We start from the raw sequence: 18,744 nt of genomic DNA on the forward strand, positions 1-18,744 counted from the left end.
GACTAATTGGAAGACTTTGATGAAGTCAAACCTCGAAACTTCCTTGCCAATGAACGCATTCTGCCAAAAAAAGAATCATTATTATTGTTATTTTCCGATATTTACAGTGCAACATTGACTTTAAGGTGTAGTCAAACTTCCCAACTCTAACACATGGCTCCGTCCTTATTGGCTATGCTTCACGTGGGTCCAAATGTTGACCTGTTTCATGGATTGCTGTATTGGCCTTCCATTAAGATTTGATCTGGTCACATGCCAACTTTGCCCTTCTCGTCCCCGTTCCTCTCTTTCCCCGATCTCTAGTAATACTAGTAGAAGGCGACAGCGAACCCTAAATTCGCTGCTCTGCGATCGCCCCTCCGCCGGACATCAGATCCGGAGAACGCCAATCCCGCCGCCGAGCTCTACTCCCCCGGCCGGCTGCGATGAGATGAACGATGGGCTGCGTCGTCGCCAAGGAGGCCTCCCCTCCCCCAACCACCGCCTCACTCGACCGCCGCCGTCGCGGACAGAAGAAGCAGCCAGCCGGACCAACCCCAGCTGCCTCGGGCCGAAAAGCCCAGGACTCCCTCCCTGGGGCCGAGTCCGCCACCGATGCGCCCGACGCCGGCGTCCGGAAAGAGGAGACCGAACGGTCCCCTGGGGAGAGACGGCTGCGGCGGCGCCGGCAGAGGCCGGACCCGAGGCTGAGTAACCCCCCCGGCCACGTCCGCGGTGAGCAGGTCGCTGCTGGTTGGCCCGCCTGGCTCTCCCACGCCGCCGGGGAGGCTATCAAGGGATGGACGCCCCGCCGGGCTGATACCTTTGAGAAGATCGACAAGGTTAGGTTCCTCTTTGCAGTTCGAGCATCTCATTTTGCTGCATCTTTTACTGGTTTCCTTTTTGCTAAAGATAGCATTCTTTTTCTGGTTTAGATTGGGCAAGGGACGTATAGCAATGTCTACAAGGCTAGGGACGTCTTGACGGGCAAAATTGTGGCGTTGAAGAAGGTCCGGTTTGACAATATGGAGCCGGAGAGTGTGAAATTTATGGCAAGAGAGATCCTTATATTGCGGCACTTGGATCACCCAAATGTCGTGAAGCTAGAGGGGCTGGTGACATCCAGGATGTCTTGTAGCTTGTATTTGGTCTTCGAGTACATGGAGCACGATCTGGCTGGTCTTGCAGCCAGCCTTACCACAAAGTTCACGGAGCCTCAGGTTATTTTTATGCTCGTGTCTACCTTCAAAGAGCTAAATTTCTTGAGATTCTTTTTAAAGCTGGTATTCTGAGCAGGTGAAGTGTTACATGCATCAACTGTTGTCGGGATTGGAGCACTGTCACAACAACAGAGTGTTGCACCGCGACATTAAGGGTTCAAATCTCCTACTTGACAATAAGGGGTTACTCAAGATTGCAGACTTTGGCTTGGCTACTTTCTTTGATCCTAATCGCAAGCATCCCATGACCAGCCGCGTGATCACTCTTTGGTATCGTCCGCCAGAGCTGCTCTTGGGAGCGACTGATTACAACGTGGGTGTAGACCTCTGGAGTGCGGGCTGTATTTTGGCAGAATTGTTGTCAGGAAAGCCTATTATGCCTGGGAGGACTGAGGTAGGTTCTGGAACTTTTGAGTTGTTGCAATATGTTGGTTATTACATTGGCATGTTACTTCTCTTTTTCTGCTTTCGGCAGGGGACTTCCAACGTTCTTCTTTTGTTATGTTCATCAAGAAAATGTAACATAAGATGTCGGGGTGCAACATCATAAAATAGATATACACCAAAAATTTTTGATATCAAGAAAGTGTTGTTCTAAAAGGTGGATACGACTTTAGATTGCTGCAAACAAATTGGATGATCATTATGTTTATGCCATATATTCTCGAGAGAAGGCACATTCTTGGAGTAGCAACTAAGTGAGCAAATTCTTTGATCAGAAACATGATTTAAAATAACGGCATCAACATATTTTATGATGTCATATCTGACATGCTCAGTGATGGTAGTTCAGTCTAAATGTTATACCATCCATACACCTTAATTATCATGGTTTTACATTCTGTCTAAATGCTAGGAGAAATTGCAGTATAATTATAATTGCAAGGTACCGTCTGAGCCTGGTTAGGCATGGATCTTATTATATATATGCAAATGTCGTATTTGGTTTATATTCAATGATTTAATGAAAAGGCAATGTTCATTGATACTGCAGTTAGCCTTAATTTTTCACATAATAAATATTTTGTGATTATTAGGTTGAACAGCTGCATAAAATTTTTAAATTATGTGGCTCTCCTTCTGAGGAATACTGGAAAAAATCAAAGTTACCGCATGCTACAATTTTTAAACCCCGACAGCCTTACAAACGTTGCATCCAGGAGACTTTTAAAGATTTTCCACCATCATCCTTGCCATTAATAGAAACTCTTCTTGCAATCGACCCAGCTGAACGTCAAACTGCTACTGCAGCTTTAAATAGTGAGGTATTTAAACAATCATTTTCCCATTCAATGACTTTTATACTATGGTTCTGTTATGTTTTTATTTCAACATGGAGATTGTGTGGCTTCTAAACATAAATTGAGGACTTTGCATAATTCTTACTTCAAGAAAGAAGTCCTTGGAATTATAGTTTTATTCTTTTATGTTCCTTAACATTGGGCATATGACTGCCTTTTATTAGATCATGCAAATATTGTAATTTGCCTGTTACTTTTGCCTAATGACCATTCATGGTCTTGATTTAGTTAGACTTGTATATGAATCCTTGTATCCTTGACTACATGAATTTGCATCTTGGTCAACTTTGATAGGTGATTTCTTTTTTCATATTTTTGTTAGATTTTACATCTGGATGATGATTTGCATCCTATTTTAGAGTTGTAACTTCAGTTTTTCAGTATAGTTTCGGTGGAGACATTCTAGCAGTTAAGATGCATCTTACATGGTCATGAGGTCAAGATTTCAATTTCTGTTGTAAGTGAAAGTACACATATTAAAAAGTTTTTTCTTGTGTAGATCTCTTGTATAATTGTTGTTGATTATAATACAAATGAAAATAAAAATATGATACAATGAGTCCTTAGAATTGCGAGTTTTTAGTTGGTCACTTTTATCCTTGTTGTATTTCTAACATAGTTTTGTAATATAATATACTAAAAAATGACCAGTTGCACAAAAAAGGGTTTACCTTTGATCCATCATATTTGTTGTTTAAGTGATTTTAGGTTAAGTTGATATGACATATGTAAGTAAAGAGTGTTCTAATAACTTTTGTGTTTTGGTCTAATGTGATGATCTAGAATAGTATTTTATTTTCACTTGTATGAAGCACCAAATGGATAAGTTCAATGGCTTAGAATGCCTAGTCTTATTATTTAACCTATACCCATTGGATCTTTATTTGGGGAAAAACCCCCATTATAAGTGCTGAAGTTGACAAACTGGTATATATTACTGTACCAGCCTGCTGTATCTGCTTATTGCTTGCAGGAAGTCATAAATTTACTCTTTGTTGTTTTTCCCTAGACATGAACATTTTTAATCACACATTGGAAAGTGGGAGGATGTTGTGATGGTTTATATTTGCGTCGTAGTGGGTGATCACAGCTGTCATCTGGCAATTTAAATAAATGAACTGCTGAAAATTTGTTTACTAATTACTATCTTGTTAAGCTATCTTCTTTAATATGGACACTGTATTCTGTTTGCTGACTTGTTCTTTTGTTTGATTTTAGTTTTTCAATACTGCACCATATGCTTGTGATCCTTCAAGTCTTCCACAATATCCTCCAAGCAAGGAGATGGACGCTAAACTGAGGGTTGAAGAAGCTAAAAGGTATATGATCGATACCATATTGGTCTCTGTTGTGTATATGAGACGTACCATTTTGGCAAATTAGCAAATGCAAACGCAAACACTCATTCTGAACAATGAAATGTTATTATATCTACATAGTCATTGTATTCTGTGAATGATTGTGATATTTGGTCAATGATACATCGCAGTGGAGCATTGTATTCTTAATACAATGTTCAGCTGATCTTGGTTTTCTAATTTATCTTTATTCTGTTAATTGCTAAGTTTATAAATACTGAAGTTTAGTTAAAAAGATTCTTTGCACTATTGCATAGTTTTTCTTCATTGGATTTTTTGGTTGTTAGGGTACATACTCAACATGTATATATATGTGTGTGTGTGTGTATACATGTATGTATGTACATATATATACATACATATATATATACATACATACGTACATATGGATGTCAAATCAGCCCACAACTTCTCCAATTATTTCTTTCATATTCTTTGACGTAATCAAAACCACCATTGTAGGTTGAGAGCTCCTGGTGGAAAGATTAATGCCAATGGATCAAAGAAGATGCACACACGTGAACGAGCTTCTAGAGCAGTTCCTGCACCAGAGGCTAATGCTGAACTCCAAGGAAACATTACTGTATGTCAAGCATCTATGATTGCTGATTTTTTCCGTACATTTTTAATTCCTTTATTCTAATTGTATTCTTGTATGTTGTGTGCTCAATTTAGTTTAAATCAAGTTTCATCATTTAGTGTACTGGTATTGCAGCCTGGGTGGAATGTGAAAGTAATCGGCATGGTATGACACAGACCTTGTTTTGACCATTGCAAGTCAATCAGATTGCCTAGGGTGTGTTGCTACACCCTTGGAAGTTGGAACAATTTATCCTTTACTCCTACCCAAGCAGACCTTGGTGTGGTCAAACTGGAAATCCTTTTAAATTTTGTGACGTCATCATTGTTGATTCACATTTCATTATGGCAAGGAAAAAGTATTTACTTGATGGAAAGACAAACTTTGTTGGCTGTTGTGATTCACTTACATGTAAATAACCACTGCCACCTTGGGATAAGACCAGTCTCACCCTGACACCAAAGCAAGAAAACTTGCCACTGTGCTATTTAGTTGTGTAATTGGTTAGCAGGTTGACAGTGAAGACCACAACTTTAAGTAGATTTTTTTTTTTCTAAAACCAAGGTTTCAATTCTCAATCCAACATTGGTTTTGACAACTTGGAAGACTACTACTTAACCAATATACCAGGTGGTACACCGATCAGTGTTGCCTAATTTGTTTAAAAGATGTCAAAATAATAAATACAGACTAGAACCGATCTATATGATTCATGTTGGCTTCTAGTTGAAGTGTTTAATACCAGATGGCATGCACTGATCCAACTGAAATTTGAAACCTTGCTCTAAACATCTACTATGAAATTTATTGAAAAATATCATTACATGCATTTGACTATTTACTTTGACTACAACATTATGAAGGGTCCACATGAACAGACCTACATACAATTCTTTTCAATATGGTTTCAAGTTTAGAGTGATACTCCCATGCAAGCAGGCGTCCTAATAGTACAGACAGTGTGCCGAGCCATGTCTATCCTTGCTGTGGCTTCATGTGCTGACAGCATAAGAAGGGGGAAATTCCCAATCTAAGAAAAAGAATGGCAATTAAGTATGAAGAGGTAGATCTCATAAGATCTATCCATTTTTTGATTGAAAATTAGTGGAGCAACTCCTGTTGTCTCATCAGCAGCCGTAAAATAAAGAACTAAAATGAAAAAAAAAAAAACTACACTTGCCTATGGTGATTCCATGGTGAGGGTTGATCATCCATGGTCGCTTCAGTGAGAATGGTACAAGGAGTGGTGATTGTCCTCGTAGTAAGTGAGATACTAAGTTACATGTCAAAGGGGGACTGAATCAAAGAAACTAGTGATCAATCCAGATTATAAGGCTTTATTGCTCAGCCGGGTAAGTTTTGGTTGTCTGATGCAACTTATTTAGTTCCAGTCTGATTGGACTATATATAGTTTAATTGATATGGGCAGTGTTCCCTTCCAATTTAATAGCGGAAAGGTGTGGGCCCCTAGCCCTGACACATAACATGCTCAAACAACTTTAAATAGGAAAGTATTTTGGCATGGGAATAAATGTGTTAATAAGTAATGTGTTGATATTGCAATAATTCAAGGACTCTATACATGGGCTGGTGTATCAGATATAAATGATCGGGCTGCAGTTGAATGACATATAGTGCACTCTGCTATTTATATTGTCTATCACATACATTATATTGGTCCAACATGGAGCTCTGTTTTTTAACAAGTCATGATGATATATCATGCCTTTCATTAAAGATTTGGTTGCACTGGCACAGTGCTTTTACTCTTTTACCGCTGCATATAGATTTCGACTTTAAGCAGCCATAAAAAAATTGCTTTATTCTACTCATCAAATGACAATTACAAATCTGTTTAGGAAACTTCCATTCCTGGGAAAGTTGACAATTTAATTGTATATGTTGAGCTTTCTTGATAAGATCATTATTTGATCTTGTTGTCTTCTTTGCTATTACAAAGGAGCTTAATAGAATATGTTTCTCACTGCTTATCACCTTTGTTTGCTTTAATAATAGTTATTTTCTATTAAATACACGCAAAATATGTGGTGCTCCTGAACCAGCTTTGTTATAATATACTATTCCGTAGGGAAGCTGTTGATGATTGTTTTGGTTCCCATATTTGTATTTGTAGCTGCAATATTATTGGATGGATGTTTAGATTTTTATGCATGAATTTGCATTTACCGTTTCTTTTGGTACCAACAGAGAAGGCGCCTTATTACACATGCAAATGCAAAGAGCAAGAGTGAAAAGTTTCCTCCGCCACATCAAGATGGCGCACTTGGATACCCATTAGATTCTTCGCATCATAATGATCCTTCCTTTGATAATTCAGATGCATCATTCAGCACAGTGTTTCCCCACGCGAAGGGGCCTGCGACTGCTTGGTCTGGACCACTGATAGATCCTGCTGCTGCAGGCCATCCAAAGCGAAAGAAGCAGATTGCAGTTGATGCACTAAATCAGGCTGTGTCAAAACAGTTTGGTGGTGCTAATCCTACTAGGGCAACTCATAAAGACAAAGGCAGTGCTCGATTCAGATAGATCACAATGCCAATACAATTGCATTCGGCACAACCTGGATTTGCAGCCTCAAATGCGATTGTCAGATGCTAATGCTGAAGTGATTGGAAAGAAACACTCATCAATGAAGACAAAGAATCAATTCCTACAGCTCTTCCCCAATTTCATTTTTCATACCATTCTTTTCAATGTTAGCCTGATATATAGGGCTGGTTATTTCACCATGTATATCTTTTTCCTTTTCTTCAATAGTAAAGCCGCTTGTTTAGGTTATTTCTGTTTAACAGTAACTTTCTTATCCCATCATCCCTTTGTACTTTCAAATTTCCTACGTTATCCCGGCTGTCTTCTGGACTCATTTACTCATTTTCTGTAAGTAATAATCTAGTGAAAATTCGCCGTTGTTTATTCTTATAATGGAAAAGAACTGTAATCTAAACAGTATCGAGAGGTCAATTGTTTTACTTCTCGATCTGTAGTTCAGCTTCTCAATCTAGACTTTATACACTCTCATAAGTAGTGTTTTATGATGCCATGATAGGTTAAATATTATGTTTTGCGGCTTTAAAGCATCATCTTTATCAGTGCAGCAATAATCTCCCTCAATTTGCACTCTCTGATCTTTCATTCTTTATCAGTGGTATTTTTGTTGCAACTATCAATTCTTTCATTCTTGTCATTTATATGACATGGGCTGCATGAGGTATGAGGTGTTTAATTGCATGGCTTTGCTCTCTTTTCAGGTTGAAAACAAAAAACAACTGTGGGTTTTAGTTTATGAAAAACAATTTTAATGAACTATAAATTATAAATATATTTTAGTCTTAATTATAATAACTTTGGTGATTAATATATTAAATATCTCGAGACCAATCTGCGAATTCTGAATACGTTAAGGACTAATATGCAAAACAAAAAAGAAGAAGAAAAGCGCGCCTATTTGCCTTTATTTTCTTATTTTTATGTTTCTTGGGGCCCTATATAACATGATGGAGAATGCCCGCTCATATGCAGTGATGGAGAATGCCCGCGGCCGCCACTGCCGCCGGCGACTCCGATTCCCTCCTCGGGTAATCTCGCTCACCCTTCTCTCATCGTCCTCTTCTTTATGGATCGAGTGGTACTCGGCCGGCTTCGGCAACATGGAGATGGGGTAATCTTGCCCACCGTTCTCTCGTCCTCCTTTTTCGACTTTATGGATCAAGTTGTAGTCGGCCGGCTTCGGCAAGTTGGAGATCGGGTAATCTTGCCTACATTTCTCTCATCTCATCGCCTTCTTTATTTCTTTACGGATCGAATTGTGGTTCTTGAGGGTTTCTTTCTCCGGAAACGTGTTGTGAGATGTCAGCATTGCAGACGGAGATGCAAGATCCTAAAGATTTCGCCTCGTTCTGTTCAAGAATCTTCTTCTTGAATCCATTTCTTGGGCGTAGAGATCGACGCCTAAGAAATGGTGGGATCAGATTGCTTCCGATTCCATTTTCTTTTTTATTCGCAGGTGATTATTGGTTTCTGAATCGAGGATTCGATCCCCCTTTCTTGTAGGTCGCACAAGTATGCTCGAACTACGTGAGCTAACGTTGGGGATATATCTCTGATGTGTGCCGATTCTATGGTGAGAATATTAATGTCTTTTACATTCTGTAGAGTCTTAAGAATATCGATGATCGTATCTGAAGGTTTTGCTTCTTACTGGGGATTGAGAAGAACAACCCTCAATTTCCTATGTTCTATTAGGGTAGTCAGTCCTCTCTGCCATAACAGACTTTGCATCGCATAACAAACTTTGCATCGCAGGAAAGAAAGAAAAATATTACGGTGCTCTGTGCGCGCTAAATGCATCTACATATGGTGTGAGAGCCAAAACTTCCAAGTCTCTCTCTCTCTCTCTCTCTCTCTCTCTCTATATATATATATATATATATATATATATATATATATATATAAAGAGGCTTTTATGTAATGTAGTCTGATTGTGAAGTGGAAATTAAATGTAGCTCGACCACCAACATTGCAGGTTTAACTTCAGGACTACAGGAGCTTTGTATTCCGCGCTGGCCATGAACAGTGAATTGCGTACTACGTTTGGCAACAACACGTCATATGTTCCGAGGTTCGATCTCACTTTACCTCACTGCACGCAGTCAAGTTGTTTGTCTATTTCTTTTACCCGTATTCGTAATTTTCAACCAAGGTTTTTTTTTTTTTGCTTATATAAGATATATAGTGGCTCTTTAAAATTTGAAGATAAAATGTTCCTCGTTGCTGTCATCTGATACTCTAGTATTTTGGAATGAGATAAATTTTAATATTTATTTAAAAAGTTGGTGATGGAAATAAAACAATTGTGTAGTAATGTCATTATGTAATAACTAGTAAAGAGATTAGGGAAGGAGAATAAAACTTAATGGAAATTTAAGAATCTAACTAAAATTTACTTTTAAAATTTTTTTAAAACAACTATGCTCTAAGATGTCATTGCCAGTGTTTTAAGCAACAATTAGTGAAGAATATTAGAGAAGTAAAGAAAGAAATAATATTATCTTTAGTTTAATTTGACTTTTTCTTGTTTAGTTCGACCTTCATCGTAGCATCTCAACTTGTCATATAATCGCCCTCTAAGTCTTCGTTATGGCCTTTGCCCCACCCTTCTTTGTCACTCACTTCAATGTTATCTTCTCCATGACCTTTGTTTACTCTATGATATTTGTCTCCCTTATGGTTTCTAGCATCGTCGTCACCATCTCGCCCTCCATCAATTGTACTCTTCGTTTTTATTATAACCTTCATCTAGCCCTCTTCTTGTCATAGTGATGTTAGCGATAACGATGAAGAGATGACGAAGGTAAGTGGGATGATTATATAGTTGGTTGAGGTACTAGGGTTAAATTGGACGATTAAGAACCAACCCAACAATAGCTCCAGTGGTAACGTGCTAATGATTGAGAATAAGATGATAATTGAGCTGACAAATAAGGATAATTTTATCAAAATAATAAAAAATACCTCAAATGAAAATTAAGTAGAGGATAAAAGTCTATAGTGAAAAAAAAATTAAGATAAAATATCAAAAACTATATTGTTGAGACATAAAAAAAGAAAAGCAAACAATAGAAGGGAAGAAAAATAAAAAAAAATAAAAAGCAAGATTACTGATATATCCTTGCAAGAGAAGATAATTTATTGCACTGGAGATGAAAATAGGATTAAAAAAAAGGTGCTCAAAGAGACGAAACCACGACGACGTGAGATTTATTGATAAAGGAGTCCGTAGATAAGCATCTTTTCGTACTTGCAAAAAACATCTTTTCGTACAAAGACCTGTTGATTGGTCCACTAGTAGAACGATAAAGACACGCTTGTAGCCCAAAAGGACTCTTCCGTTCCGTCCCTCCATTGCGCCACAGATGCTCTCTTATTTTCATCGCAGAGTGGCACATGTTATTCTTTTATGCTGCTTTCCTCTGCAGTCGTCTCTACGCACTCGGAGGAAGCAGGGGAGGGGAGGGGGGTGGGGGTCCCAACTGTCGTCGTGGTATAGCATCTATGACTTAGTTTTGATCCACACACCCCCCAAAATCGTCTCCCTCCATATTAACTTTTTGATCATAGGATTTCACTATAGCCACTCGAGATTTCATCAGCTAAATCAGCTGATATTTTTTATCTTCCAAGATAAATGAGATCTGATCCTAAGATTTTGCGACGAGTTGTGAGGAAGAAATGCATACACACTAATAAATGAACTATAAGAAAATGGACGATACTAAAAACATTTAGTTTTATAAAAAAAGATGAAGCATAACCCGATATGTATTTGATTTTAGATAAAAAAAAGTAAATTTCATTTCTTTAAAAGGAAGAACGGATGTGCTGATTCTGGGTCTCGATTCCCTTCTGGGTTTCCAAGCGACTTCAAACTCTCAGTGTTAAAACCCTCCTCTGCTCTGCCTACATTTGCCCAAAGGAGACCAAAGAGAGCACCGGTGATTTCGACTCTCAAAGACTGCTGTTGAAAGGGGGAGAGGACGCAACTGGTGTTACTTACTCTGCTTATCTCGGGGGCCAACCGTTCTCTTCTTCCGTTCGTTCCTCTCTCTCGCTTCTCTTTTCCTTTTTCTAAGGACCTCCTTCCGCTCTTCCAACTAGTATTCTCCTTCTAGGGTTACTCCGCCGCTACATTCCCCGTTCTTGCTTCGCTTTCCGGGTCGGACGCCTCCGTTGAGCCCTCTGTCTGTGAAATCGTTGTGCCCAATGCCAAAGATTTTTGGTTTCTCCCGTCGTCGGAAGAAAATAGGAAGGTACTCTCGAATCCGTTTCACTATTTCGACCCTGCAATTTCCTTTTGGATAGTAGGGTTTGTTGGACTGGAAACAAAAACCTAATATTTGGAACCTTGGATTAAAAAGTTGTCTTCTCTAGTAGGATAACCGTAACTTGGAGCTCTAATTTGCATATAGTGGATACTTCGCTATATTCACAACTTCAGGCCCATTTGATTTCTCCATAGAAGTATGCATTCGAAATGTGGTGTTGGTTTCTTGCTTATTGTAACTTTATTTTGTTGTTTGTGTACGCTTAAGATTCACTCGCGTGCTTTGCTTATTTCCTTATTTATGTCGCTTTGGTAGTTTTCCTGGTGGAAGTTCGAGCTTTCAAAAGTTTGGATAGATAAATATCGGTAAATGTTCAACTTTTTAAGTGCTGGCAAGTTTATGACATTCCACTATTCAGGCTGAAGGTTCATTTAAAGGATCCTCTGCAGGGGACTAGGAGTCCCATCCGATCGTCCAATCAGCTCAGCCAGACCAATGTATGGCTTGCTGGTGAATTATGTGCGTTCTAGTTATTTATTTCCTGGTGATTTTTGTAATTGAGATGTTGCATTTTTCGAAGGAGGAAAACGGGGGGTTGGCATCATCAAGTGGTCGCTCTGATGACCCTAATTGCCATTTCTCATCCCACACATGCGATCTACATAACTGCAGTTTGGAGAGTTCAAAGAACTGGAACCTGTTGCCAACCTATGGGAACAAACCCACTCCTCGATTTCAGGTAATGGATAGTCCAGACTTGCTAACTTGCTTACCACATTTGTCTAGGCCATATTTATAAAGTTAAAAAGAATTTTCTCTTTCTTTGCCCTCATAGCATGCAGCAACTGTTGTTGGGAGCAAAATGGTGGTTGTAGGTGGTGACTCAAGCCACGATTTATTGGACGACACTCAGGTAGCTGAATCTGATTTGCCTTTGCAATATCTCAGGTCTTTCCTTTATTGAGCACGTCCATTTAGATTTCATATTCCATTTAGATTTCATATAGTTCTATGACTACAAGTTGTTCTTTTATAAGTAATATTTCCAATGTGAATTATTTCAAACATTCACAAGATTTGCCTTGTGCTTTTGTTGGTGAATTTTCTTTGTGTTTCAGATTCTTAGTTTGGACTCTCTTACTTGGGCGTCTGCCACTTCAAAGGTTTACTCATCAACTGGTACAATTTCATTGAACATTCCTGCATGCAAAGGTCACACTCTGGTACATTTCAAATTTCTCAGCTTCACAAGCCTACACGTTGTTTTATCTCATAATAAATTTTTCTGCTAGTTTGTCTTACGTGTTATCTAGCCTCCTGCCTGTTACATTTGCAAACTCACAGACTATGTGGTAGTGCTTCACTCATGTGTTGTTTCTTGGCATGTCCTTAAACTAGGCACACACACACACACACACACACACACATTTGCAAACTCACAGACTGTGGTAGTGCTTCACTCGTGTTGTTTCTTGACATGTCCTTAAACTAGGCACACACACACACACACACACACACACACACACATATATATATATATATATATATATATATATATAAAGGCTAGGGAATGTAATTATTTCTGTGATTTGCAAATTTTTTTTGATATTTTTTTATAATGGTGTCATATAACACAAATTAATTTATAATTTAATTACTTGATCAACATTTGATTGCCTAACAGTTGATGACGCAAATTTATCATCTAATAAGTGTTATAGTTGCTTGTAACAAATTATGAAGTAATGCTGGCATTTTTAAAGAGGATAAAAATTTTAGGAAGCTTGTTTACATCTCGTAGGTTTCATGGGGAAAATCTGCTCTCCTTATTGGGGGGAAAACTGAGCCTCTTAGTGACAAATTGTCAGGTTGTGTTTCTCTTACTTTTGATTACTTGATCTTAGCAGCTAATATGGTAAGTTTTGGTTATTCCCAAGACAATCAGATAACTGGTATTTTTCATTCCATTTCTTTCAGTCTGGTCCTTTGATGTAGAAACAGAATGCTGGTCACACATTGAAGCAAAGGGAAATATTCCGGTACCACCTCCTACACGAAGCTTTGTTCTCTGTAGTCAGTTGGATAACATTTTCTTCTAAATTTCACATGGTTATTTTTCTTTTTATTGGAGGATTACACATCTATTTATGAAAAGTTTGGAAACTATAAATTTTAATATTGCATATATGTCTCTCTAAACATCAAAATTCTCCATGTATATCCTCTCCCATTAACATCCACCCAAAAGATTATTACCAAGCATGATTTTAATTGCTACTTTGAATTTAAAAATATTGTATAAAAATATATAAAGCGCCCCTATAATTCTTATCATCGTAATAGATCATTTAAATGGTATCAATATCAATGGGAAAGTTGAATGTATATGCTTTAATAACCACATGACAGTCAACCAATGGAGATTAACTACAATGACATATTTGCAAGTTTTTGGGTTTGGTGGGTTTATATATTTTGTTAAACTTACATTTAGAGGGATTTATGCATTTTTTTGGATTTTTTTTATTTTTATGCTAAAATCTGTTGGGTTCAAGATCATGCTTTTTTGTGCCTGATTTTTTTAATGGGTTAGAATTGCAATGTCTTTCTACAAATGATTATATAATGGAGCCAAATACTCTTAGAATATTCTCCTTCTGTCCTTCATACCTGGTTCTTTCTTATCTGGCCGCTACTTCTAGTTGGCAGTCAAGGGAGGTAATGCTTGAAGCGTGATTTTCTGTTTTATGATGGTAGAGCTGCATTAGTATAACTTCCTGTAGGACTGCAGGTTGCTCGCAGTGGCCATACTGTTCTCAGAGCAGGCGCTGTCCTGATCCTTTTTGGGGGTGAAGATGTGAAAGGAAGAAAACTAAACGATCTTTTTATGTTTGATTTGAAGTCATTAACTTGGCTTCCTTTACACTACAAGTGAGTAAAATTTTTCTGCTGTGCTATTTTCTTTGAGAATTTCTTGGATTAAGTTGGTACATGAAACTGCAAAAGGAAAATTGGGAATCAATAAGCATCAGCATGAAAGTTACAACTTTTGGCCCTCATGTACTAATGGCATTACTTGCCTGTCAGATTTTACACCAGCATAGTATCTAGAAGAACATTACATTTTGGGATTACATGGAATTTGCTGACACATTTATGTGACATGGGCTAATGGATGAATCTAGGTAATAACAATATGTAGTTGCAGGGGGACAGGACCTTCCGCAAGATCGAATCATGTGGCTGCACTTTATGAAGATAAACTACTTTTTATTTTCGGAGGGCAATCAAAGTCAAGGATTCTCAATGATCTTCATTCTCTAGATTTTGAAACTGTATGTCAGTTTGGTTTATATTAACCTAGTCAAATTTGATTCTTTTTAGAATTTTGTTCATTTGAGAAGACAGCAGATTAGTCAGATATTGCTAACTGTTGCTATTATCCTGGTCAGATGATATGGTCAAGGGTAAAAGTTCATGGCCATCGTCCATCACCTCGAGCAGGTTGCTGTAGTGCTCTCTGTGGATCTAAATGGTATATCACGGGGGGTGGAAGCAAGAGAAGAAGTATGCATCTATTCTTGCATATAGAACACCCAGATGGATTATCTTCTATTAGTGAACCTTGAGTAATAAACATTCTATTGATCATTTTAATACTGTAATGGACATGGTCATGATATGCATAATTTTGATAGTTTCATTGTTCTTGATAGCTACATGTTTTCTTACAAAAGGTACCAAGAGAACACAAAGTGCAATTTGTCACTCACAGGTTATAACTCAAATTGAATTGTTTGTTTTTTTTTGGGAAATATTATTGCAAATATTAATACTTGGCTCTACTTGCAGTTTCATATTTTGCTAATTTCTTTTGTGTTAAGAGCGTTGATATATAACAAGTTACATGGCTTGAATACTTTTTGACTTTTGTATTTTGGTGGTTTATGCTATTAGGCAAATCTTTAAAAACATGTCAGTGGTTTCACAGATTTGAAAATTTCCGGTGATGGCAAGAGATAAGAAATTTCAAGGTTTGGAACTATGTGCCTCTGAAGGCACATATCATAAGCTGAAAAGCTGTAAATCCAGTTCTGGAAGATATGTCCCTGTTTTACTGTAAATCGTTCTAACGGAGAGTTGGCCATTCTTTCATCCCAAACTTCCAATGTCGTGCCAGAGTATATGCCTTTTAATCTCATTAAGATAGTGAAACCAGCCCCATCATGTCTTTTCACCTTGAGCCAAATACTCAATTGTCCCTTTTCTCATTTAAAAAGAAGTTTATCCATTTCCATGTCCTTTGATCGTGTAAAAGAAATGGAAAGGTTAGCCTTGTAAGATAACTTTTGTATCAAGAATCTGCCACTAAATAGTCCAGGGAAAATATTTTAACCACTCATTCCTAGAGGCACTCAATCCATTGTGAATTCTAAACCCTGGGATTTTTGTGAATTCTCAATTGACTTTATGATTTTGATCAAGCACGATGGTTACTGTAGTTGCCATTGTGCATAATGGTTATCTTTCTTATATAGTCGGTGGCCTTTGGTGCAGTTTGCTTCATTTGTTCCAATTATCTTTCAAAGAAATTCCTAAAGAATCTTGCATATTCCATATGCCTTAGTTATATGGTCCTTACATGCACTTGTAATATGCCAGTGTTAAGTTTTTAAATTTTGTTGCAGTTATGTAGTTTTTTATCTATATCTAACAGTACGAGTACTATCTAAATTTAAATACTGGTTTTGAGAATCTGTCTAACTGGTATGGAAACAAGAATTCTGCTGTTGTACGTCCTCGGGACTGACACAATTTTTCCTGTTAGGGTAAAGTTCTTATCTATCATCTGTTCATCTTATACTTATGGCCCTGTTATTGATTTAGTCATGGTAGAATTTTGTCAACGAAGGTTTAGTCTACATTTATTCATCTCATATTCCAACTTTAAATTGCAGGACATGCGGAAACCCTGGTCTTTGATGTTCTAAAATTAGAGTGGTCTGCATCCATTATGTCACCCAGTGTTTCTATTACTACCAATAGAGTAAGTTCATTAGCAAATTTTTTTTGCTTTGTTTTTGAACTGATGAGGTTACATGCTGTTTTACGTTTTTGAGCTAATGTAAAGCTATTTGATGTTTGGGAGAAGTTGGTTGCCTGAAGCTACTTTATCACTAATGCCCCTATTTGCAGAAAATTTGACATTAAATTCATTGGTGCTAAGAAAGAACCAATGATATATTATATATATATATATATATATATATATATATATATATATATTATATTTATATATTTATATATAAAACGTTTTAATAAAAGGCGACGTTGCCTTTATATCGTCTGGTAACGAGCGGTCTGTGTATTGATGAGTTGACGGACTGGTACGTATCGCCTGTACTGGACGGTATTATTCGAAACTGTATACCTTGTTCTTAAGTAACAGATAGTGGACCCTTTTTTGTGTTGGTAATTGCAAACAAATGTGTGATAAGCTGCAAATATAAGTGGTGTGTTTTGTTTACATTTAATATGATAGAAAGTTAATTTGGTGATGTGTCTGTTGTTATGCAGGGGTTTAGCTTGGTTCCTGTTCACCACAAGAACATAACTTCTCTTGTAGCTTTTGGAGGATTCAAGAAAGAGCCATCAAATCAGGTTTGAATCAAAATTGTGACGACCATATGTGATCTTGCTCATTCATGGTTTCCTCCTGAACATGAATATTCATTCATATTAACCTGGCTACAGGTTGAAATATTTTTCTTGGTTACTAATGAACATTCAATGATCTGGCCATCTGCCCCATACATGGGATTTTTACCATATGAAGAATGCGCTGCAAATATCAAGGAGCTTGGTGCCCACCTCAAGACTGTTTCTTCCTCGACTTCTACTGATCCTTTTGCTAGGAATAGTCTAGCATCTACACTTGAGCAGCAAATTTCTGGAAGGAAGTCTCTTTCAGATGATCCTTGTGTTTCCACAGACATCTCTTGTCGCAAGCTATTTCATCAAGATCAAGACTTTGGTATAGCTACTAAGGTCCAGAGGCCCCTTGAGGATGAAAAGTATACAAATGATGGCCAGTTGATGCTAAATAATCCTTCCTCAAAGGTAATTAATTACGATGAACAATTATTTATGGCTATGGTTATACATATTTGATTCGTTGTCTGTCACTTCATCCACACTTTTAGGCTGTTTGGTTAGATATTCGTTGTCTGTCACTTCATCCACACTTTTAGACTAAATGGATATCATACTAGAGTATATTCTCTTGCCGCTTTGACTTGATTCATTTCATTTCCTCGTGTAGACTACATGCCACAGTCCGTAAAACTTAACATCTGCTGAATAGTCTTACATTCAGAGGATGGATTTCAATTTTGATATTATTTTAGCATATTTACTTGCTGATGAACGTGAAATTTCTTGGATCTGATATAATATTGTTGATTTTATGTTAGAAAATGCATGTTTTCAGCAATTGTCAGAGGAGCAAAAGGCCACAACCTGAAATAAAGATGGATGTTGCAGGAATTCAAGATAGCATGGAAAAGATGCAAGTGGAGTCTGGAGGTACAACCGTTCATCACAAACATGGAATTAGTAGTCTTACCGCGGACGCCGAGCGTTTGTTTCCTGTAGGGGTGGATGGAGGAGGATTGGTTTTGACAAATCCAACCGACGTATATCAAGTATATGAAACTAAAACGGCAAGCTTGACTAGGAAGAATGTTTTGCTGGAAGAACAGTTGAAAGCTGCAACGACAAGTCGAGAGATTGCTGAGAGGAACTTAAGTTGCACTGTTGAGAGGAAGCAAGACAGGGAGAGAAAACTAGCTGACGCTCTCAGGGAAGTCGAGCTGCTGAAGGATAAGGTGGCAGGCATGGAGGTAGCCCAAGAAGAAGCCAACGGTCTCTCGAATATCGTCCACTCTGACAATGTGAGGCTGGAGCATGATGTAGCATTTCTAAAAGCAATCCTGGAAGACACGCAAAAGGCAAGGCTCGTACAAGTTTGTGCCTCGCTCTCTCTCTCATCTCGCTTTCTCGTCTCTCATCTCTCTCTCTCTTTTGTTCCGTAGGAACTGCACTCGACCCGTGGAGTTTTGGCTGGTGAAAGGGCAAGAGCTTTTCAACTTCAGGTGACACCACTGATCTTAGTTGAGAGGTGAGGTGGAGGGCCTGAGTACAAGTTTTTTTAACAATTTGTGAATATAATAATTGTACAGGTAGAAGTCTTCCATCTCAAGCAAAGATTGCAATCGGGAGACCACAGAGCACCGACACCAAGAAAACCATTCCAGATGTGAATATGATGTTCTCCATTATTATTATTTCAGTAGAGAACTTGTGCCTGCATCATTTCATCAATTTTTATGCTCAGATGCTTTTTTTTTTTTAAATTTAAGTTTTTATGCACTTGGCATTTTTTTGCAGTCCGAAAGCTGTGAT

General features: G+C 37.9%; 2 protein-coding genes across 4 annotated transcripts; both read left to right on the forward strand.

The window, feature by feature from the left end:
* Window positions 1-128: 128 nt before the first annotated feature.
* On the forward strand, window positions 129-7,456 carry LOC135674700 (probable serine/threonine-protein kinase At1g54610). 2 transcript variants are annotated; one of them, XM_065184790.1, is made up of 7 exons: window positions 129-821; window positions 915-1,199; window positions 1,276-1,593; window positions 2,237-2,464; window positions 3,719-3,819; window positions 4,321-4,441; window positions 6,647-7,456. In XM_065184790.1, exons 1-7 carry the CDS (start codon window positions 438-440, stop codon window positions 6,983-6,985), a joined length of 1,776 nt encoding a protein of 591 aa, XP_065040862.1. In that variant the 5' UTR covers window positions 129-437; the 3' UTR covers window positions 6,986-7,456. The 2 variants fall into 2 exon arrangements, with proteins under 2 accessions (XP_065040862.1, XP_065040863.1); XM_065184791.1 differs by lacking the exon at window positions 2,237-2,464.
* A 538-nt stretch (window positions 7,457-7,994) lies between these two features.
* LOC135674702 (acyl-CoA-binding domain-containing protein 6-like) lies at window positions 7,995-18,728 on the forward strand. Of its 2 annotated transcripts, XM_065184794.1 has the most exons (19): window positions 7,995-8,204; window positions 8,510-8,579; window positions 8,762-8,837; window positions 8,982-9,077; window positions 11,699-11,777; window positions 11,861-12,019; window positions 12,116-12,193; window positions 12,399-12,503; window positions 13,082-13,148; window positions 13,258-13,319; window positions 14,072-14,211; window positions 14,489-14,615; window positions 14,733-14,847; window positions 16,239-16,327; window positions 16,858-16,941; window positions 17,035-17,400; window positions 17,754-18,290; window positions 18,375-18,434; window positions 18,522-18,728. In XM_065184794.1, exons 4-19 carry the CDS (start codon window positions 9,025-9,027, stop codon window positions 18,600-18,602), a joined length of 2,202 nt encoding a protein of 733 aa, XP_065040866.1. In that variant the 5' UTR covers window positions 7,995-8,204; window positions 8,510-8,579; window positions 8,762-8,837; window positions 8,982-9,024; the 3' UTR covers window positions 18,603-18,728. The 2 variants fall into 2 exon arrangements, with proteins under 2 accessions (XP_065040866.1, XP_065040867.1); XM_065184795.1 differs by lacking the exons at window positions 7,995-8,204; window positions 8,510-8,579; window positions 8,762-8,837; window positions 8,982-9,077 and adding exons at window positions 10,796-11,048; window positions 11,128-11,265.
* The last annotated feature ends 16 nt before the right edge of the window (window positions 18,729-18,744 follow it).

This window comes from Musa acuminata, chromosome BXJ1-5 (assembly GCF_036884655.1).
Source record: "Musa acuminata AAA Group cultivar baxijiao chromosome BXJ1-5, Cavendish_Baxijiao_AAA, whole genome shotgun sequence".
Lineage (NCBI taxonomy): Eukaryota > Viridiplantae > Streptophyta > Magnoliopsida > Zingiberales > Musaceae > Musa > Musa acuminata.